This window comes from Anas platyrhynchos, chromosome 19 (genome assembly GCF_047663525.1).
Source record: "Anas platyrhynchos isolate ZD024472 breed Pekin duck chromosome 19, IASCAAS_PekinDuck_T2T, whole genome shotgun sequence".
Taxonomy (NCBI): Eukaryota; Metazoa; Chordata; class Aves; order Anseriformes; family Anatidae; genus Anas; species Anas platyrhynchos.
The window spans coordinates 4,349,901-4,373,315 of NC_092605.1; the positions used below are offsets into that span (position 1 = coordinate 4,349,901).

Genomic DNA, 23,415 nt, shown 5'->3' on the forward strand with positions numbered 1-23,415 from the left:
TCAGAACACCTTTATGAACAAGTACCTATACAACTAATACTATATATAGTATTAGTACATATATAGTATTAGTACATATATGTACTAATACTATATATGTACTAATACTATATATGTTTGTGAGGATATGTTCAAACATCAGGACTAAATTCAGCAAGACCTAGAAACCTCCACCTACATGTTTCTGTCAAGTCAGGCTTCATGTGTCCAAGGCTACTAAGACAGGAGTTCAATGCACACACCAGTTGACAGCATCAGCTACATATGGATAAATATTCTTAGTCTAAAATTCTCATATTACAAACAGATTTAAGATATCCTGATTGATAGGCATCATATAAATCAATGTTACATGACAGATCTTTTCCCTGCATTTAATCGAAATACTTTTTTCTGCTCTGAATTGTATTATCTTGCTATTTTTAGAGAAACATTATATAATGTACTTTAACTGCCGTCAAAAGCTTACAAAATTTATCCTCCCAAACGATACAAATGCAGCATTTTACTACAACCACCTCATTTGTTTTCTGAATTATTTTTAAATGCTTGCTTATACACAGAAGCAATCAAAAAGAACTGAAAACTCCACTTTCAACTACCCAATGTTTCTTGTTTTTCCTGTTTACATCAAGGAATCAAAATCAGGTGTTCCAATATTTCCTGAGCAGGGTTGTACATAATAACAAGTCTATAATTTAGAAATCCCAGAGAAAAAAACAATCATGAATTAGTTTGAAATGTATGTAAGACCATTCAGTATTGTTTGTATGCCTCCACCCACCATAGAAGGGAATTATTGCACAAAACTCATCCTACCTGGAAAAATGTCAATTTGTAGGGCAGCATTATTTTTAAAAAATAAAGTTTTACACAGAACATCTGGTTTTTCTTTTTTTTTTTTTTTTAAGCCACTGAACAGAAGCTAAGGAACTAGTACCTTTCCAAGGAACAGTTACAACATGGGAAAAAAAGACTAGGGTCAGTAAAATCTGTCTAACTTCTATGTTTTACAAAATATGTTGTTTAACCTACTTTCTTCCCTCCCCTCAGCCTGTTATTCTTTTGTTTACTGAAATGTCTCATCATATTTATTACCCACATACAGCAGCTAGAGGGCAGGTCAATTTAAAGGACTAAGCAGTTTAGTATTGCTCTGCAGATGAAAATAATGCTGATGGTGAAAGCAGCATATCCATAGATCTCATGCTTCAGCACAAAGCGCATAAGCTATAAGAACACAAAAGTAAGATGAGAAAGGCAAACGTATGCATCTCATGCACGTGCAGTGCAGCACAGCAATTTCCCCACAGATTCAGGGTACAGATGCTTGCCGTGTCCCCACAGTCAGAAAAAACTATGTAAAGCTTACACACTGCCTTGATCCAGGGTCACGTGTATGAAACTTGGCAATATTGGAATATCTTCTGCAAGGAGTTGAATTCCTCACCCTCCTTCCCTACACACGGGATGAGGGGCTACACAGCTGGTGCCAGAAATCACATAATGTGAGACACAGCCCATGGATTCTCAACTTGTAGAAATCGGTATAATCAAAGCCTTGAAATGATAAATGCTGTAATTCATTGAGAAGTTATCTCAAAGTGCTCCTTTGCAACAAAATTTTGAAGACTCCCTCCAAAACCACTGGGATTTGAACTAGACGACATGCAGTGGCCCTTTCAACCGAAATTACTGAGCCTCAGCATATCCTTGAAGTGCACCATCTTCACCCAAATAAATGTCTCATGAAATAACATGCTAGAAGTCAGGGCGCTCAAAATTCAATCAAGAATGTTAAGAATATTCCATTATCTCAAGTTTTAATGTTACTGATAACTTAAGAAATGGAGTATCTACTGTTCTTACAAAGTTATAGAAAAGGACAGATAATAAATAAAAGACCACAGCTACTGTTGTCTTTCACAGAAGTTGCAGTCAATATTCAATCATTCATAACCTTCTCCTACTGACAGCTCACTTTGCTGCCTCCAAAGGTCACAAGTATTTTGAATATGACCAATTGCTCCAAAGACAACATAATAAATACCAACCACTCTTCATCATTTTTGTGATTAAATACATTGCTCAGTTACCAATAGATGAAGGGATTAAAGAAAGCTCAAAACTTGGAAAAGTTAACTTCCATAGTTAACAGTATTTCAAAATTCCTATTCGCTCATTTCAGGGCACATGAAATAGACAACTATAACAAGTGCTTGAACACCTTACTACATCAATACTCAAGTCATTCCCCTTGAACAGAAGCAACAGCCATCCAATGTCTTCCCATCTCAAGAAACACTCAGTTTCGTTAACACATACGGCATGTGACAAGTTCTAGAAGTATGAAATATTACAGGTTTTTCTCCCTCAAACTTCTGTGCTCAGTGAAAGACGAACATCCTGGCACTAGTTTGTATTCCTACCCTTACAAATAATCCCTCAATATACACAAGCCTTTCACTTCTTTTGCCACAAAGGTGTATAAATCCATAACCCCAGTCTGAGCATTTTTCTTTAACCGAGTTAAAAGCATCTCCTTCATGCCTTCCTTTCTCTTCTCGTTCCTTTTCCTGTCAAGGCTTCAGCCCCCTGAGGACAGCAGTTGGCAGTTCTCTCACTGTCAGACGAGGCTCTGCATGACAGTGCTCACTGTTCAGCCTGCAGATCCAGCCAGGTTTGGCACAAGCAGCTCTTCCCTTTGGGAACAGGTGACCAACTGTGTATATATAGACATTTCTGTGTCCCACATAATCTAGACCTATTAAGGTAATGGACGTTTTTAGAATCTCCTTGATTTAGTACATGAGTCCTAAATGAACTCCATGTAACTCTTTTACCTTTAAGGGTTTGTGATGAGCTTGTCACCTCGGTAACATTCCCACTGATGAACCAGATGCTTCTTTATCCATATAAAAGACGATGTTGCTGGCAGTTACAATAACATGTAAAGATGCTAAATCCAGGTTTTTACATCTAGGTGCCAATGTTTAGCATAAGGCTTGAGAAAAACAATACGTTGGAACAAATATCCAAAGTATAACCTCAAAGACACCAAGTGTGGTCCCCAGGCTCAGCCAAAGCTGGAAGCATCCCTCTCCATTTAGCCTTCTCTTCCTGTTTCCCCACACTGTGACCTGCCCAGGACACTTGTTTATCCAACTGAACCTGACAAAGTGCACACCCAATGCCAGGGATAGGCTCACTGTTCTGTCACATTGTATCAGTGCAAAACAGTGAGAAATTTGCATGGCCCAATTATGCTTCATTAAACTAAGCCCATATTCTGTGTCAGGAAGAGCGATATCGAACCATCTGAGCCTTGTGTTTCCCAAAAGATAAAAAAGTGCTTGCTTAAGCAGAAGTTTTATTCTGGAAATCTGCGCAGAGAGGTGCTACAGGTGTTAGTCAACTCGCAAGTAAATAGTAAGAAGTGCTTTGCCCTGGTTTCCTGCATAATGAACATGTAACAATTTTTTAAAGGTTGTGTCTGAAGACTAAGTGTGCCCTATCAACTACATAGCAAAAGAAAATATGCCCCTTTACATGCTACTTTAGGGGTTTGCTCTGAGTCCCGAGAAGCAGCGCATCACCTCTTTGCAGCACAGGTAAGCAATCTCCAGAAGGTACGTGCAGATAACAGGTCTGCTCTTATACAGGAGTCAATTTTATATTTAACAAAATTGTATTTGAGTTAAGTTATAACTCCGTACCAGAATTTTTTTTCTCTATTCTATAAAAAGATTAAGAGATTTTTGAATTAGACCATGTCCAACCCTTTAGCTTTTTAGCATACTGTCATCATGGCTGTGTGACCATTTCCTGCATCTGTCCCTTTACAGCTCTAAGAAGAGGAAAACAATATATATCTCCAGAAGTTAGAATCCAGGAACTCCAGCATGCTGCTTTATTGCTCATCCATTCTGAGTGTTAAACCACAGCAAATATTAGTGGAAAACCAAAAACCAGCTGTAAGCAAAGGAAAGACAAGGGAGCAGAGCACATTAGCTAAACAGGGAATCACCACAAGGATGTGAGGGCACGTTCAGGCTGCATTCATGCATTCTGTTCTGACTCAACAAGCCAACATCTCAAGTACCTGCTACACATGCCTAGCTATGCTCCACCTTAAGATGTGCCAACTAAACGCTGAGGTTATCACACCCTAATCCATTTAAAATCAAGCCAGTTAGCTCAAGCACAGGCTTAGAAGGGAAGGAAGCTTACAGAATATATGGCACTCACACCCATTAGCTCATCTCCCAGTGTATGTAGAACTGGGAAGACAGACATAGGCTAATTTGACAGAAGGATGAAGAGGGCTAAAGCCTCTTCTGTGAGCTTTAACAAGTCAGGGCAGTCCTGCTGCCTCTGCAGCTGCACAGATGCCTCACTGCCAGGGCAGGCTGGTGCCCTTGGCTGCAATGCAGAGCACCGTCCCTAGCAGGCTGCACTGCTGTGCACTCCTAGCACTTGACAGCATGGCCACGGAGCCTCAGGGAAGTCCAGAGTTAGAGTAAGCCATCCAAGTCTGAGATATTAAATCGTGATTAAAGAAGCTGGGCAGAGGAGGATGAAAGGAAGCAAATAGCAAAGGCAGGGAGAATAGAGAAAAATTGGTAGAAATTAAGATGGCAGAAAATACAGGCAAGCTGCATCTTTTATGTGACATCTGTCAGAGCAATCACTGCCAACATCTTCACTAAAAAAATCTATTATTCCATTCGTTATTTGGTCAACTGAAAGGAAAACAATTGTCATTTCAGTAAGTACCAAAACCAGATTACTTGCAAAGACAACAGTGAAGCTGATTCAGAAGGAAAAAAGTACTCCTTCCTACAAAAAATAACATACAAAAGGTTTTAGAAATATGTATTGTGATCGAAGTATTTAAATCTGTGCGCTTGATAACACTGCTTAAAGTAGATTGAGTATTTGCTAAAATACCTTGCATTAGGACCTGCACAGACCTAAAACATGAAGATTTGTTGGGAGAAGGGGAAGCAGGAAATCACAAAGGCGAAGAGGGAAGAAGGGGACTATTATCAGACTCTTCCAGTCTTTTAAGTCTCAAACACACACCAGAAACCTGCAATAAAATGCTGATCTTCTTGACATACCTCAGACTGTCTCACAAATTCACAGATTACAAAATTGGCAATGGTCTAATTGTAATCAAAAATATAGTTAAGAGCACAGATAAGGAATACCTAGTTACTTCCTGAGGACTGTCACAGCTGTTAAAAAGACCCCTAACCTTCTAAAAACAATTGTACTGCTGGGAGCTTTGTCCTTAGTCTCCACTCCAGAGCTGAGTTTTCTCAGCCTACAAGTCCATTACCCCGTCAATTCTCCATGCTTTATCTTTAATATATACTGTTGTATTTCAGTAGGTGTCAGCTGATGGCCTGAGAGTTTTGTATGCCTTTGTAACATATATACATGTCACCTAAAGACAGAAATCAAAGTCTACATACACAAAAGCAGAAATATCCTATGGCAAGGGTGTTTGTTTTTAGAAACTATGTAAAACATGTTTTTTCTGCATCACCCTGATTTCCTTAGTGTTTTGAATTGTAAGAAGTTGGCTAAACAAAGAAAGAGGTGAAACATGTAAAAATCCTAAAACAAGGGAACAAATGAAGAACAAAGGAAGCAAGCATACTGAAAGGAAGCACAGAAAACATGAGACCTGGTTTTAGGAGCACGGAGATATGGATATGCCATATCACATTACAACTCATTTCTTTATGAAGGAAGGACATATTCACCTCAGTGATAATAAAACCCAAGACAACCTTCTCCCTACACCAAAGAAAGTGAATGTAAGATGTAAAAGCATTTAATAAATTGGAATCAAACCAGCAAAGGTTGTTGTCCATTTTGGAGCAAAACCTACATAAAAAGATATTCAGAATGTTTCATCAGCATTTCACTGAATTACTGGTACCCCACACATTTAGTTAACTCAAACTCTGCAAAAGAAGATTTCATAAAAAAAAAAATTGTGCCATTTCTATTGTGGTAGTAACTCGTAGGGTCTAACTGAACTAAACCAAACCTGTGAAGGCACACAGTACTATGAAGCACTTTCAACTCAAAAGGAAGCAAGCCTACAACTGAGCAGCATTAACCTTTGTCACTTCTTGTTTTACTTAAGTTTCCAGTTTTCAACAGCTGCAGCATTCTAAAGTAACTATTTAGTAACAAATGTGATCTTAAATACATTAAAATTACAGTAAATGCAACATTATAAAAATACGAAAAGCAGAGGTCTTGTCATGCAATACTTGAATGCTATATGCTGGCTGCCGTTCCAAATGACTTTCAGCTGTTGTCAGTATTAAAGCAATTTTAAGATGAGTATGCTACGTATTAAAAGGTAACCAAACCCAACACTAATGCTTGCTTCTCCTTCCCCCACATCCTTCAAATTACAAATAGTCAATATCACATTCCCCTCTGTTACTAATGTTCCCAAACCAGCTATCTGATCTTTCAAATAAGAAAGACAAAGCAATCAGAGTAAAGGGAAGAACGAGAATTGTGCTATTTGAGTACTTCAGACTGAGCAGAATTATTCAGAGAACATAGGGATTTCCTTACTAAAATAAATATGCTAACTAGGCAGTAAGCATCCCTGCATGGGAAAAACAACCTGCAGCTAAAAATCAAAACATTGCAAGTCCCTTTATGCTACAGAATCTTCTTTTAGCAGCATGGCTATTTGTTTTTATTTAACTTAATAGACAAAGTCAAACTTGTCCTGTGTTTATCAGCAATAACTTTTTTTTTTTTTTTAAACAGCTATCTGTAAGTATGGCAAGGTTTTCTGATCATGATGCTCAGTAGAAGGACAACTTTTGAAGGTATTTGCTTCTTCAACACTACAAGACCAACACAGAAAAATGCTGGAAAGAGAACTGAGATTGTGATTTTGTTTCTATTTCTTTGAAATCTGCTAGTGTGCTTTCAAAAACTGTCTTTAAAATACAAAAAAGCAAATTCCTTTTTTTTTTTTTTTGGATTCTGAAAGTGTGAGAAAGCTACAGAAGGTATAATCAAACTAACATGGTAAAAAAAAACATATGCGTGCATATGAATGAGATGAAAACTAAATCTCAAGTGACACCTGGTTACAACCAACATTAAGAAAATAAATAGCCAAGTATCAGAGTATCATTGAATAGATTAAATACCCAATAATTTTCAGTTGCTCAGAATAGGACGTCTTCCTTAGATATACTTTTTTACAGTATCTTTTTATAATGACCTACCTCTGTGTGTCTTGAATGAAGAGCATTGTATTCTTTCTTGAGTTCTGCTTCCCTCTCTTCCAGTCTGCTAACTAGAAGACAAAAATTGAGAAGGGAATTAAAATTAAATTCATAAACCTAAAAAACTTCTGATCTAGTTGCTTAATCCTGGACAAATCAGAGACAAGAATATTGTTGGCAATGAATAGCAAAGAGCAGAATAGAAAGTACATCGGTTCCTCCTTACACTCTCATCACTTGAGCTTCCTGAACACACCAACAGGAGCACCATGTTACAAACTGCAGGCCCCATAAGAAAGACAGAGCACTATTTTCCCTGGCTGATGCTAGTTCAATGACAGGGGATTTTTATGTTCAAGAACAGCTTGTATCAATCCAGATCTTTTCCACACATGAACATAAACTCAAGAGGCAGAAACCGCATCATATAGCTACACTCAATCTAGGATGAAAATTGCAAGCTCCAGTAAAAGTTCTACCTTGCTTTCCTAAAATATGACCAGACATCTCCAGAGGCATTTAACTGGTACAAATATAAACAAGGTATTTTGAAATAGCTTCAAGTCACGCATTGTGGTACAGAAATTAAGGCTTTTATGCTAGCATTTACTCATGTTCCACTGAGGTAATAATAATGCAGTAATACAATAAATTCAGTGAAAGAAAATATTTGAATACTTGTGTAGGCATTCCAAATTAAAGATATGTCTAGCAGATTAAAGTAACATTTCAGAAACTACATAATATTAAAGAGGAGACGAGCTGGAACAAACTGATTTTTTTTTCTCCCCTTCAGGAAAAAACTGAAAGAACAACTTTTTTCCCCCCATTAAAACAGAAAACACTTCTTGCTGCCAGTCTTAAATGGGAAAGACATCTTTTTCTTTGGGTATTTTGTGACATGGTATTTATGGGATATAAGGATGAGTCTCAAATTCTGTAACTGCAGTTCCCTTATTCCATTTGCCATGAAGTAGCTTCCCATACTCCATTTGTTTAAATACTCCTGGGAAACTTAGAATTTATAGTTACTCACCTCCAGAGACTCATTGCCAAACACATTATCTGAAGATGAATGCTAGCATTTTCTTTGGTATTTGCACATTTTGCCATTGCTGACTGGGTATACTGAAAGTCAATTCTCATCTCTTTTTGGCTCCATACATCTGTATTTTGGCACAGTGCTTTATTGCAAGTAGGTTCCAATCAAAAAACCTTTGCCAGAGTTAAATGCTGGAACCAAAATACGCAATTGTCTGTTCACCCAAATCTGTATAAACACACTTAGCTCCTAATCTAATCTCGCTCTTATAAGAACATTAAGTTTCTTGACACAACCTTTTGCACTCTACCTATAAATACCTCACCAAAAGTATCAAATCAAACTTTATTTACACTAATGCAAGATTGAATGCTTCCAATTCTGCACCATTATCAGACTGAACAAAAGCTCTTCGAGTCAAATAACAGGAAGCGATGTAAAAGTATTTCCATCCTACCATATATTTTACAGCACAATACACACAGCAATGCACAGTTTTGAGAGGCAATGCAGGACACAAAAATGATATCTAATGAATGGAAGAATTTAGTTTATTATTTTTAGATAGACATTTTAAACCTCCTCATACAGTTAAAGGGAAGCCCATGGAAGTGCCTACAGAAACAAGTGTCAAAATGTGTAATTACAAAGCTTGACATAAAAATTTTACCCAGTATCTTAAAATGGCAGGCATAATAGTCAGAAAAAAAACTACATTTTGCATGAAATGCCCATGGGAGGCATCCCAGCCATACCCGGGGAGAAGATGCAGGCTGGGCTGCAGCAGCTCTACCTCCCCATGGCCCCAGCAGCGCCTGCAGCTCCTCCTGGCAATGTCCATCTCTGGGCTCCACATTCAAGTCCCCACTGCCTCTCTGCCCCCCCACAGACCTGGAAGCCTTTCAGCTGCACAAGGCCTTGCTTTAGGACAGGCAAACGGCCTGGAAATGATGAAAATGCAAACTGCATTGCTAATTAGCTTCATGTTTTGTGAAACCTGCTCCCTTCCCTAGAAACGGTTTCCAAGTGCCCCGGCACAGGCCCAGGGGCCCTCCACAGCCCCGCACCAACTAACACGAGCTCCACGTGGATCCCTGCTGCTTCCTGACGGCAACTGAGGCTACGATTCAAGGCAACCACAGCAGGGTTTGGTGGAGACAATGGTGGGGCACCCCCAAACCGCTTGATACACTGGTGTCTGGGCACTGCAACCAACACCGAGTCCAGGAGATGAAACAGCTACATAGCAAACACTTCCACAAGGGTTGCGGTTCCATAATGAAGCACGCTATTTTCTCCTATCATCCAATTTTAATTAGTTCCTGAAATCAAGTAATAGAAAACAGGAGTACATAAATACAGTTACTGAATATTTAAGAAGGATATATTCATAAAAATGGTTACTCAAGATCAGGTTTAGATATCAGAAGTTTAAAAATAATATGAATGCCCTAGAAAGTTGCATTTCTCATTCCCAGTTTTCTTCTGGGAGTTGTCTCCAGTTTCTTAATGCTCACATCACACTTCTACAGCTGGCAGTTTCAGCCACAAGCAGATGTACGCTAAGTTTATGTACCTCCGATACCATATTAACAGTCCTCAAAACAAGCTTTTCCAATACCAACAGGACAATAAACACTGGAAACCTATTTGACACAGAACATGTTTCCCCAAAGAGATGATCCAAACGAAACATCAGCCAAAAGAGCACACTTCCCTTTTCCAGTTAAACACCATGGAAGAGATCAGATATTCCCTTGGGATCAGAGATCACCACACTCCTAAACACAGAGGATACCTGCACCTGGCAAAGAACAGCTAGAAGACTTTTGAGGAAGACCATCAGGTTCTGGCCCCCAAACCTTAGAGGAACTAATAAAGTCACCATTAAATAAACACTCCTGTCAGCAGCAAGAGGAAGTTCACAGCAATGAAATAGGAGACAGAAGAAATGCCTTCCAATGGCACACAGAAGCACATTTAAACTGAATTGTTGTCCGCTCTGTTTCACTCCACCAAACAAAAGAGTGGAAGTCTGGAAACGCCCTGATAACATCCACCCGAAGCAGAAACAGTGCCGGCACTGCCTAACACCGCTGGGTCTGCAAAGAGCCAGCCAGCCAGGGATCCAAGCAAAGGTCACATTTTTGTTTAACGTAACAACATTAAAAACACCTCTGATGTTTCCTAAGATGTTGAATTCCTAATGGGTAGCTGATGAAATCAGTTTGATGCTGCACATTGTCCGAATGCTTCAGGGAACAAAGCTAAAAACCCTTTAGCTGCCATCACTGCCATACCTATGAAGTTTCCCATGTGTTCTGCCATGCAAGAGCACAACCTGAAAGCAAAGTATCCACCACCTCTGTCATAATGGCTTTATAAAGCCATTATATCCTTGTTACATCATGTGAGATACAATGCAAGTTTATGATAGATACTACAGGGGCAAAATGTAATAAACACTGAAAGAGTGCCACCGCTCATGGCTGCAAGTCTACCTTTCAAAAATGGAAAGGTCTTCATATTACGTCACTGTGGGCTTTGTTGACATTCTACAACAAAAAAGACTCAGCTTTAAAAGGAAGAGCACAAAATGCAGGTACCCTACTATTTTTAGGCCAATGTGAAAGCATCCCACTGGCACACCACCACAAATTCACGCTCAAGGTCTGTCTGCAACCTTCTCCAGCACTATCAATATCCTAACACATTCAATGGCCTGAAGCACCAGTCTTAACTGAAGTCCTCTCAAATCAAACCAATTGAACCTAAAAAAAGGAGGTTACACATTAAACTAGACAAGCCTCTGGAGTTTCTACCACTTGACAGCATTACAAAGAATTAAGCAGCACAGCTGCCTACCCTGCCTGTTCAAAAATCAGAGCTTACCTCCCAAGTCTGATGGCTTTTACCAAGTTTGGAACACCCTCCATCTGTATGTTGTCCTCTGCCTCAAACTGCTGATAAGCCTGAGGGGGAGAAAGAGAAACAGACCTGCTAGAATGCCAAATCCAACCTGTGTGGCACCTTCAAGAGGAATGGCAAGTTCCTGCTACACAAACCAGGACACAGATCCAGCTCACCGACAAGCCCTTCCTGGCACTGAAGCCATCTGAAAGCTCTCCTTGAACAGTTCTCATCCAGATCTGTTCTTAAAAGCAAGTCCCATAGCAGAGTTAACTTACAGACCAAGCACAACCGATTCTATGAGCCAGTAGGACCTCATGATATAGTAAGTTGCTAAAGGACGGACATCAGCCATTGCCTGAAACCAGCACTGAAGCTGTCAAGCAATTATTTAACCCAAAAGTGATAAGACCAGGAAATAATCAGCACAGAAAACAAATTCTTAATACAAGTGGCAAATTCAATTCCTTGTCAACCAGCATCTTCGAGTTGCTCTTACCGCTGTGAACTGCAGATCTACTTCGCAGTTCAAAAATAGGGCACTAAATCAGGTAACTTCGTTGTCAAGATAATGCTCTACTGATTGCAAATAACACACAAAACTCCAAGATCTTGTTGCTGCCATCTCTGGACTGTTCAAGTACCCACTGCATCAATCAAACCTCCAAATCACAGAAATTTATCATCAAAAGCTTGACATAACTTCAAAAACGCTCCTTCAACTTTCTGCTACCACCTTTCCATTATATTAATGCAGACAGCTGCACTGCCCGGCTCCCTCACAGAGACTGAAATTCAAATGAACAAGGATATGTACAAGCCAACTTCTATAAAAATCAAATCAAAAATTGGATCTTCTCCCTTGTTCTCTGGCCAAAATAGTGTTTCACTGAAGAAAGTTTTGGATGTTTGTTTTGAAAAGTAATATATTTGCTTATACATTTGGCTACTGAAGCAAGTCACTTTTTCCAAAAAAATCCAGAGTCAACATAAATGCAGAGGACAGCAGACTGGACTTGTGTTTAAAGCCAGATAACCCAGACAACTTGGGAATGTAGGAGTACAAAAAAAAAAAAAAAAGCTTTTAAAGCTTTTCTCCATTGTTAGAGAAAAACAATGATAGAGTTATAACAAAATTCAGCACCCAAACCACTGGCATGCCACTCAATTTAAAAAATAGATTTCCACAAGCAGTTAATTACATGTCAGAAGATTTCAACCTACTCTGACCACTTTTGCTCAGGTATATTAATAGATTAGTTCACAGCAGACCAATCACTGCTCTCATTTTCTACTCCATTTTGGTTTAGCCTCCAGCCTTGTAGCGTGACTTAGTGCAACCTCCCGAGCTAACTGTAGCCTCTGCTCCATCTAGTGGACAACTGATTCCCACAACGTAGAAACACCAGATACTGCTATAGCTTCTCAACATAAGGCAGCCCACAGATGCCCATAAAAATTAAGCATTGGAAAACTATTCTAAGAAGGTAAAAAGGAACCATAACTGAAGCTGTAATAGCACTGTTTTTGGTCTTCACCTTTTTCACAGCATAAAGAACTAACAGAGGGGGTATAGATGATAATTCCACGCTCGCATTCAAGCGGAAAGGTACCAGACACCTTCAGGTCTGAACTCCCCACGGCAGGAGCTTGTTTGTTTCCTACGTAACAGCAGTGCCTTGTCACAGATGCTCTGGCTGGAGTGGCAGAGCTGGGATATAAACATCCCCTTGGTGCAAGAGCAGCAGGAGGTACCCAGGGAGCTCCTGAAACGCTGCCAGGCTCGTCACCTCTCCAAGCAACTGAGAAAGGCTTTAGTCAAAAACAAGTGTTTGTTTCTGGCACACTTTGATGCTCACACTCCTCCTCACAGAACGGTTCTTCAAGTTTAGTAAACGATACCCACAGCACAGTGTAGAAGGAGGGGGAGTATCTGTGCCTTGTCAACAAGCCAATGTAGATGAGCAACGCTGAGGAGAACCCAGCAAACTAAGGTCCAAATTCATTAATCAAGAAACACAAGAACTTGATATGCTCTGTTCCTATTCTATTGGAAAAGAGCCTGCTTTCAGTCTTTGAGAAATACATGGGAATAAAGACCTCCCCTGAACAAGCCTTAGCTTCTCAGCTTGAGGATCTACCAAAAAGGTCTCTTGAACTCCTTAGAAAAACCACTCCAGTTGAGCTGTCCCTAGAAATAGCATTACCAACAGCTGTATTTCACACCAGTTGCTGACATTATCACGTGTGCAGATACTCAAGTCACGAGTCACGTCTCAAACCAATGTTAGGTTTCACAGGTGAAAGTTCATATTAAAGTTTCATTGTTAACTACACACATCTACATCCAATTGCTTCTGCAGTAAGGTGTCAGCAGATCTCTGGCGCTGGGTGCCTTCAGATTGTATATCAAGATGTCCATCTCGGTGTACGCTGTAATAATGCTGGTATCTGGCAAGTTCAGATGAAAATGAATAGCAAACATCTGCAGAAGATTCACAACAGTAACCAGTCCTGCGATCTCTGGAAGTCAGTAAAAGCAACAGCTCTGTTTAGCATAGGAGGAAAACAAATCTGCATGTTTACATCAGCTGCCAAAACATTTGCCTCATATCCCAAATAAAGCCTACGGCCAGCAGTATCAATTGCTGGGTTATGTCACCTGATGTGGGAAATAGTCAACCCAACAGTTGTGGCACAATGTCCCCAGCTCTGAAGACAGAGGTTTAATTTTATATGTAGTTTTTTCCAAATAAAATCTAACAAGCATACTTAGGAAGTTTATGTTTGATAAACTTATGAGGTATGGAAACCTATCTGTGCTTCAGTTGTCCTGTCAAATGTGGCATGATACCTTGGTTATATTTAAGCTCTAGGCAGATCCAGAAAAGAAACCAAATCTCTCAACTCCCAGAGCCTACCATCACTTTCAGAAAGCACTTGATCCATCCAGATGACTTTTTTTCCCCCAATTTCTCTTGGGATTAAACCTGACTATCCTTGTGAATAAGTTAACCTGAAAAATTATTCCTCCAGAAAGAACATCCCAAAGCCGTTCACTTATGCAATAAGCCACAAGATACACTATAGTTGCCTTTCACAAAACAAACAAACCAAGCCACCTGATATTCCCAAAGAGTGATGCAAGGAGGGAAAAGAATAAACTTCTCTAGCTCCCACAGAATTCACTGAGGCACCAAGGGAGCACCGCAAGGCTCACACCCCATTTAGTAACCAGACCAAGCAACACCCACAGCAACACAGCATGTGCCACTGTGGAGCTCAGCTGGACAAGCAAGGTATGCATTTGTACTACAAGTTTTTAAACAGCTCTGTGAGCCTGATTTTCCAGATTCAAGATTGAAATTTGAAACTTCTTAAAGCTGCAAGCTAGTTACAAGCAGAGCTAGTGGCATCGCTACAATCAAGACTTAAAATAATGTGAAACTGTTAGGCAGTTATCTAAAGCTCTTGATAAAGTCGTTCAGGGTTATCAAAGACTGGTGTCAGCCTCAGACACTTGTCTGAAGTGTGAGGGATGGGAAGGAGAAGAGAAGAATTGAAGTGTTAAAGCTTCTAATTTGAAAGAAACACCAGCACGTCCATGCCTGGCACAGCCCTGCAATGTTCACAGGTGCCCTCTGCTGTCGAGAAAAAAATCCAGAAGTCTACTTGAGCAATAAAGCCAAAGAGACATCTGCTCTCCGAGTAAAATTTTTCTTAAGACTGACAGCAAGAGCTTCTGAAACTGCCTGTACTGACATCATCCCAAGACAAGTATCATGAAGATAGATCCTGGAGATTTAATTTGCTTTTACTTCCACTAGCCACAGGGCCAGACTTCCCTGTGCTCCCTGCACAGGTAACAATGACAGCCAAGGCCGCCAACGCAGTGCTGGAGAGGGGCAGACAATGCAAAGTCACAGAGAAAAGCAGCAGTGCAAAATGAGACGAGTAGATGGATGACAGGTCAAAGAGCCATGCCACAGCAGCACATTCCTGCACTCAAATAGAAGTCACAAATCCTTACACCTTTGCTCTACTTCAAGCAGTTGTAAAGTTTACCAAAATATCCCAGGATGCAACTTGCCACTGCTATTTTCTGGCAGGAAACTTGACTTCGACAACCACCACAACCCATCAAAACCAAGGATCAGGTGCTTTATATTGTGCAAGTGATAGCTAGACGTGCATCTGCCCCTGCCACACAGGCTTTCACCATCTACAGCAGCTCCGTGCACTCTCAGCGTTGCCACCAGGCCAAGCTGTCCCCCTCTGCCCCTTCCCCATTCCTCCAGGAAATGTTTTGTCATGGTAGGTCACTGGTCTAGGCTGCAGCTGACAGCAAACGTTTAAATCGGTAACGTGGTGGGTGGGAAGTGAACCACAATAATGTAGAAACTAGTTGACAAAAACTAAGCTTCCTTTTCCACTTCTTTAATTTCAAATGGCAGACTTATTCCAGCCCAGCTGGTTAAATATGTGGCTATGAACATAATGCCACATGATACTTCAGTTGAAAGAAATATTATTTTTAGTGTGAAGATCACTGAGATTAAGTGTTTTCAAAGCAGTTCATTTTATTTGTAAAGCATTTCAATCTCTGTGAGGAGCAACATGTGAACTCTTTAGCAGAAGGGAGTACTATTTATCCTGCTCAAGGTTTGGATACCATCTAGCAGATGAAACTACCTTCAAAGATGTAGCCCCATGTCTTAATTGAGTTTTATTCTAAAAATCAGTCAATTATGAAAATGCCAATAAGCTCTATTGTGAAATTTTACCAACTTGAACTTCAGTGTTATCTGTAACTTACATGTAAGTAAAAGCCTAGATATTGAGTCAAAATCTTATTGACTTATGTTACTGACAAAAAAAAAAAAAAAAACAAAAAACTTATTTTGAGTCAAAACAAACCCATGACTCATTCTTGCTGTCATTCTTCACCAGGAGGCACAAAGTAAGTCACCCAACATCTGAACTCTTGTGTCTGTCTTGTATTTTGACAGCAAGAATTAAAATATACAAGGCATAAACCCCTGGGTCTCCATTTAGTTCACAAGACTGGCATTTCCATCTTTGACCAAACCCACACCACTATTCTCAGATGAAAAACAAAACAGACCTCCCACATACTTTGAGGCAGTTCAACAGCAGCCAAACACCAGCACGGCCACTTGGTGAATTTTTCCAATGTAATATGCACGAAAGTGCTTAAACATAAACCCTAGGTTTGTGCCTGTGGCAAAACTGCATGGTGTCTCACGAAGATGGTTGCCAGGCTCAAGAGTGCTTTGATTCTGAGATTGGGAAGTGGATCCCTAAGAAAACGGGATGTAAAAATGGTTGGTCTAGTATCTATCACATTCCACTGATACTAAGTAAACTAGTATATCACATTCCACTGATACTAGGTACGAAGTAATACATGAAGCATTTTCCGATAAACTGATGTCGCTATCTCAGCCTCTGTACTCTGACCCAGAAGGGCCAGGCCAGGTTTCACTAGCTTACTCACCCTGTGCCAGGAATTGGCACGTCCCATTACAGGTGATAACAGCACCACTATTCAGAGTGTCGGTGTGGTAACAGCTGGCAATACCACAGACTGATTTAAGTGCACAGACAGTACCAGACGTAGAGACAAAGAAATATAACTAGATGGTTCATATCTGCATCCAGTGAACTCAAGTGACATACTTCTATTTTTGGTGTCATAGGACACACAAATTTCCTTTCCTATGGAATAGAAGAGGTAATACTGCAAAGTTAGACTTCTTGAATAATCTGTATACCTGCATCGTTTTCATACCCTAGAAATTTAGATCACTAAAAAAATCAGTTCAGTTGCATAATATTCATTAGGTGTTCACAACTGTGTTTACGGCTCCTTTGATCTTACTCTGCATCAGCAGCATTTCAAATATTTGTAACACTTTCATGTTGTCCTAGACAAGCTACCAAGCCACATCATAAGCCAAACCCAGTGTTCCATACAGCTCTGTTGTTTCTCAAAAGTTACGTTTCTACCCTTACTCATAACACTGAAAACCAAACTTCACAGAAGATTATTATATCTTAGGATGAAAAAAGAAAGCTCTAACTTCTTGCATTACAGACATGGAAGGTGGCTGACAAGAAACAGAGGAGGAAAGAACAGTGGAAAAGAGAGCTATTCGACAAGTGGCAGCTCGCTTTTAGAAGCTGATCTTATCCCAGCCTGATCAGGCTTGATAACACTCCGTCACTGCATTTGTGCATGGGCCAGCAATAAAAGCTGTATATTAACAGCCAGGCATACTCGTCTTAGGTGAACAGAAGTGAGCTCAGAAGCACCTCTCATCAGTTTGACAAAAACATCAATTGACGTTAATCAACATCTCTATAGTGTGCCCAAAAATGTTAAATGAAAACACAAAGATCAGAACCTTCATTGAACACTTAACAGACTCAAAGCAAAAAAAAAGAAATGAATCCATGATTAGCAACAGAGCTTTCATTTTCACTTTCAGACTGGGGGTGGAAGATATGGAATGAGAGAATATTTTTGTGGTTTAGAGGTTTTTTGTTATTATTTTTTCTTTACCCTTTCCTCAACTAGAGGTAGAAAAACCCACAATGAAGAATGAATGATCAACCACTGAATCCATCTGGATAAGAACCAGTCCAACCAAGAGCTACATTACATTCATTTTGTAACTTTCCATATTTCAAACAAACTAAACATTGCTGTGTTTCTCCAAAACTTACACAAAGTTTGGTAAATTACACAGAACATCTCAAAGTAGAAGTACACTTCCTCAACTCATTTTCTGTAAATACTAAATGACTTAAAAATAATTCAGCAAAGTTTTACAAATGCTCACTAGAATCAGAAGCAGAGGTATTCTTATCCAGTAACACTTCTAAACCCAAAGACTACATTTATTTTTAGCACAGGCAACAGTTTAATAAGATGCAAATTTATTTGTGGGGAAGAAAGTTAGCTTATTCTCTTGTTACTGATTGCAAAACAAGTTCTAAAAGCTCTTGAAAAAGTTGCTAAAGAAGAAGATAGCACGATTTAAAAGGAAAACAAATATGATAGAAGAAGAATCACATTATAAACCATATGCATGTATCTATTTTTTTTTTTTGCCTTAATTGTAAGGAAAACAAACTTGCACAGGAGTTAAAAGTTGTTTGTCAAAATGCACAAATCAGTATAGATATTCGGCACGTATGTTACCATTCTACAGAACAAAATTCTAACACACTATTATCACATTCAACACGGTGCAATATATATTTTACTTACTTTGATCAGCATAGTTTTTTGCTTTTAGTTCAAGCTGTCGAGTTTGTGATTCTAATGCTTCCACTCTGGTCTGCAAGTCCTTTTTCTCTTGTTCTTGAGAATCTTCAAACTCTATGAATTTCTAGACAGGAAAATATAGTCAAATTAGACTTGAGTTCAAAAAACTTTAAAAGGCATGAGCAAATTTCATTTCTATTTCATCAAATTGAAGCAACAGATGCACGATCATTCCTAGATTTAAGTAGAAAGACTTTCACTTCAAGCAGCGTGTAGGAGACAATACAGAGCTCTTCACAGCAAAGAAGGGTACAACTGGGTTCCCAGAATAACACCTCTACAGCCCACATTCACTCTTGTGTCCACTGGTCAAGTATCCCATCCATCCAGCATGCTTTGCATAATCACCATCATCTAAGTACCAGCTTCTTCAGAGAATCCCGCTCAGTACTAACACAAACATGAATTATTTTATTCTATCCCAGCTTCACACACTGCCTGCCAACCCCACATGGGAATACAGAAGGCCTCAGTATCCTTTGATTTGACTGAACATCTATGAAGCACACCTTCACCAGAAAGCCATGAAATGAAAACACAGCCACTGCAGTACACACCTCCCAAATGCCAGCCAAAAATATCACACATTTTCCATCCCCACCCAATTGCTTCTAGTGTCCAACAGGTTATAAAACGTTGAGTCTTTATCAAAAGCTTAATAACCATCTCCTCCAATCTGTCAACTGCTTAGCCAACCACTTACAGACACTGCAATAGTGCTGGTCACACCACCTTCTGCTACTGTGGTTTACCAAGGAGCATCACTCAACATTCTGGAGCTCACTAACAAGTATCAGCATTTATATTCTGTAACATACAAGTTAACAATTCGTCACTATGGAAGTTTTAAAAGCTTTTTTTCCCCCCTTATTTATCTTAACCAAAACCTGAAGAAATTGAGCATGTCCTGGCAGCACAAAGACTACCTCGAACAGCCAAAGATGGATTAGGTCACACAGAGCTCCATTCAGCACTGCAAAAAGGCCAAGGCATGAAGAGAAGCTACAAAGACAGCTAATGACACGAGGAAAAGCATACCAGAGGCCCTCACGGAGAATAAGAGCCCAGACAGCAATGGGGTTCAGCAAGAAAGCTGCAGCTGGATACCACATGGAAGCAAAGAAAAGGAGCCCAGATACTAGGCAAGAGGCAGAAAGTTAAAAAAGGATCATTAATTTCATCTTGCCAGCAGGATTAATGGAAAAAGGACAGTGCCCACTTCCCTCCTTTCCTTCAGTCCTCCCCCTGAAGTGGGAAAATCACCCACTTGATGGGACTGAGCAGAAGGTGGTGTCTAATGGGAAGGATTCCCTTGGAGCAGTCACAAGGTTACGAGCTATCTTCACACTGGGGATCAGTTTAACTGGTAACCTTTAACAACACCCAGAAGGAAAAGCAAAGTGCACAAGCAGAAGGAAAGGCACGTGAGCCTGTTACAAACCAGCTTTTCAAATAGTAATACTACAGGTGATTTGAATATAACCATGTCCTGTGTGTTTCTAGGAGAATTTAGTGGAAAAAAATAATCCAGACACTGACACACCAACTTTTAATAAGCTGGTAAGTTTTAACAAACATATGGACTACAGCTTCTTACCCTATGAAAGGGCTTCAGCTTAGCACGGTCATCAGAAGAGATTTTTATTAAAAATGACTTCAAATGTACAAATGCATCAAAATCTATGCAGAAGAACAAGAGTTCCTTTCAGGCAAGCTCTACATGGCTATCACAGGACTCCAAACGGCGTTCATATGACTGTGCCTGCAGCAAAAGTCATGAAACAATCGAGGAGCAGCTGACACTAACCCAGGTGGGACTGCTTCGGGTTCTGCAATTTAAAAGTTAGTTCTTCCCCCACTTCCAAAAGACAGATGTGAAAGTCTTTGCACATCACGCCCTCCAAAAAAAGTTTAGGAATATTAATTTGACAGCGTATGACCAAAAACCTCAAACTTAAAACTTGCTCAATCTCTCCTTTGCAGCAGATGATAAAATAGTTTTGCCCCTTTTATATTGAAAATTCAAGTCAAGTCTGGCTTATTCATTCTTAGCAGACTTCCTTTTTAAGGAGGGCTTCAAAGTTGGACGCAAATTTGGCACCAGGGCTAAATACCACCATGGTCTGGTACATAAAACATGGGAAAACATGAAAGAAGAATTATGAAACAGAACTATAACATCTTTGTTTGGGAAATCATCAGAGAACCAACTAAAGTCAGATGTGTTTCAGAATTTGCAAAAGGCCAGTGACAATTATACTTTTGACTAAGCAGCCGTTCAAAGCCATCAATGCCACTGTTGCTCACAATACTGTGGACAGAGTCCTTCATTATTTCCTATTTCCTCTCATGTTCTTCAACTGCACGCAAGAGAAGTGGTTTTGCATTAAAGTTAAATAAATGATCTGTTAGATTTTCACTCATTTACCTTCACTTTGTTAGAGTAAGCATTCAAGTTAAATCTCTTCAGAAAACCTTCTGATTCAAGACGGATCTTTTTTTCTCTCCCTCTGCTGAGAACTGTACAAGATCAAGCCACAGACCAAGTCCTTGAGGCTGAGTGTGTCTGCGCTGTTTCATCTCCCCTTCCTGTGACGGGGCAGGCCCAGGCAGAGCCCCGGGAGCTGGTCACCCTGCCTTGACTAAGCCTGTATGACTAGGATGGAAAGACCAGTCAGATAAGCAGTCACTGCAGCCAAACACATTGACAGCACACTTAAATCCAGCACGCTCTCTGCACTGCTTAAAGTAAATGCAGCAGCACACATAGGAACATACTGGCCACTCGATATATGGATTTCTTATTTCAACCTGAGCTGCTAATTACACAAAATACTCAGGCAGACAGAAAAGCTAGCGTTCCTCGTCTCATGCAACTTCCTCCATAGGCCACAAAGCCGTATCTTACCAATCTAATGAGAAGTGAGTTTGGGGGCTTTTTTCCAAAAAAAAGAAATAAAAAAAGAGAAGAACAAGTTGAAGGACACCAGTGCATCTTTAAAAGAATGAGTGATTACAGAAGACTCTAATCTAAAGGCTCAAACTGTCCTTAGGAGGTCATCCTGTTTCCAGGCTCTTAATCTGCAATGATCAATGCCGGTGTCTGCATCCTAACTTTGATATATAACGATGTGTAAGCACAGGATATGATGCACACTTCCTTCTGCATGTGCCTACCGCTGAAATTCAAGCCTGAGATACCTTCACAAGCTATGTTTGGTAACTCCCATTTAATCCTTCCCATTTTCTCTAGGCGGTATCAACTACGTCACTTCAGACAGGCATTTGTCTGACCTGTTCTTAAAGACTTCCAGTATAAAGTATAAGAGTGCTTTGCAAATAAGTTCCAGAAGCCTTCACACAGATTTAAAATTGATTATATAAAATTTAGAGCAATAGTCATTGCAATAGACATGAACTCAGATCACAAACTAAAACAGCAAAGCATATACTATACATTCTGAACAGTCTCTCAAGCACATGTCCATTTAGTGACTTGGTAATATAGCACTAGCAAAATTAAACATTTCTTCCTGTGTGTGTCTTCATCTTCTGTTTCCTTCTATATTAACTTGTTTTCTTGTCACATGATCCATGTGCAGTACTGAGCACATCTGATTTGAGGGTACCACCTACTTGGCAGCCCTTTATTACCCTATGACACAGACTTGAGTAACTTTTATTGCAGCGATGCTAGTTTTTCAGCCAAAGGCATGCTCTTCCTTGAGTATCCTATAGATAGGAACAGTCAAAAACCAGCTCAGCTAGACTTGGTGTAGATAATGTGGAGCTGAAAACAACTGAGTATAGAGCTGATGCTATTTTAGTAAGCTCTGAGACCTATAACAGAAGTTAGCTATCAAGTTCATGCTATTACTTAAACTAATCTTCATGGTGGTGAGTCCTTTTTCATGACTGTAGAAGTAGCAGCTACATATTGAATATCAGACCTGGAAAGCAGCTTAATCCCACCACCAGCAGAAAAACTGAAAGGGAAGTTAGGCTGCTTGACACTGCTAGACAGTGACGCATTTCGTCTGTTTCCAAGTCCACCTGAAACTCCTGCTAGCAATGCACACCGAAGTACAAAGTGGCATAGTGATTTTGGCTTCCTGCAGAAGTAATGGGTAAGAGAGCAGAACTCCAAACCCTTCCTCCTCTCCCACTTCTGTCACAGGGCACGCCGCCTCTCGTTTACGAGGTGGGAAGATAAGTTATGCACTACTGTAAGCAGAACAGCAGACTAGCGAGTTCCTCTATTTCTCCAGCTCTACACAAAGCACACTATGTTAAAAGGCAAATGACTTTATAGCAATTAACAAGATCTCGACTACTATCTGAGGGACTGAGAAGCAGGTCTGGTATTTCTGAAATCTTCCTTTATTTTAAAGTCACCGCAACAGAAGCGAAAACAGCTTCCAGAACATTTCCTAGCTCTTTTTAAGTTCAAGAATTAAAGGAGGCAAATTAGGACAGCGGTGTAAAGAGATTGCTATTCAAACAGTAAACCATTTATCTTCCCAGAGATATTACCACAAATAAATACTCCTACAGTGGCAAACAGAAAGTAAAAAGAAGGGACATTACTTCTCCGGGGTAGTCAGAACAGACAGTATGGAACATTGAACTTTGTAGCTCACAGGTCTCCATTTTGCTATCAGAGCACACAAACAACCTCCAAAATGAAAGAAAAGAGAAACATGAAGCCAATAACTTGTTGTCAGAGAAAAACAGCGCTACATTCACGTTCCCTCCCTCTCGTTTCACTAATAGAGCACCCATCAGGTTACCTCAACATTCAAAAATAAGTCACAACGATCAATCAAGTC

General features: G+C 39.9%; 1 protein-coding gene across 6 annotated transcripts in view; it reads right to left on the reverse strand.

The window, feature by feature from the left end:
- Window positions 1–23,415, reverse strand: part of SPAG9 (sperm associated antigen 9) — a 63,219-nt gene that overhangs the window by 37,375 nt on the left and 2,429 nt on the right. For 3 of the 6 annotated variants that reach the window (XM_072025731.1, XM_072025729.1, XM_027471263.3), the window contains exons 2-4: window positions 18,530–18,650; window positions 7,281–7,351; window positions 5,866–5,898 (exon numbers count right to left, since the gene is read on the reverse strand). In XM_072025731.1, the coding sequence (XP_071881832.1) occupies window positions 5,866–5,898; window positions 7,281–7,351; window positions 18,530–18,650 (225 nt within the window). The remainder of the gene's footprint in view (window positions 1–5,865; window positions 5,899–7,280; window positions 7,352–18,529; window positions 18,651–23,415) is intronic. The other 3 variants (XM_027471262.3, XM_072025732.1, XM_027471266.3) reach the window with 1 other exon arrangement.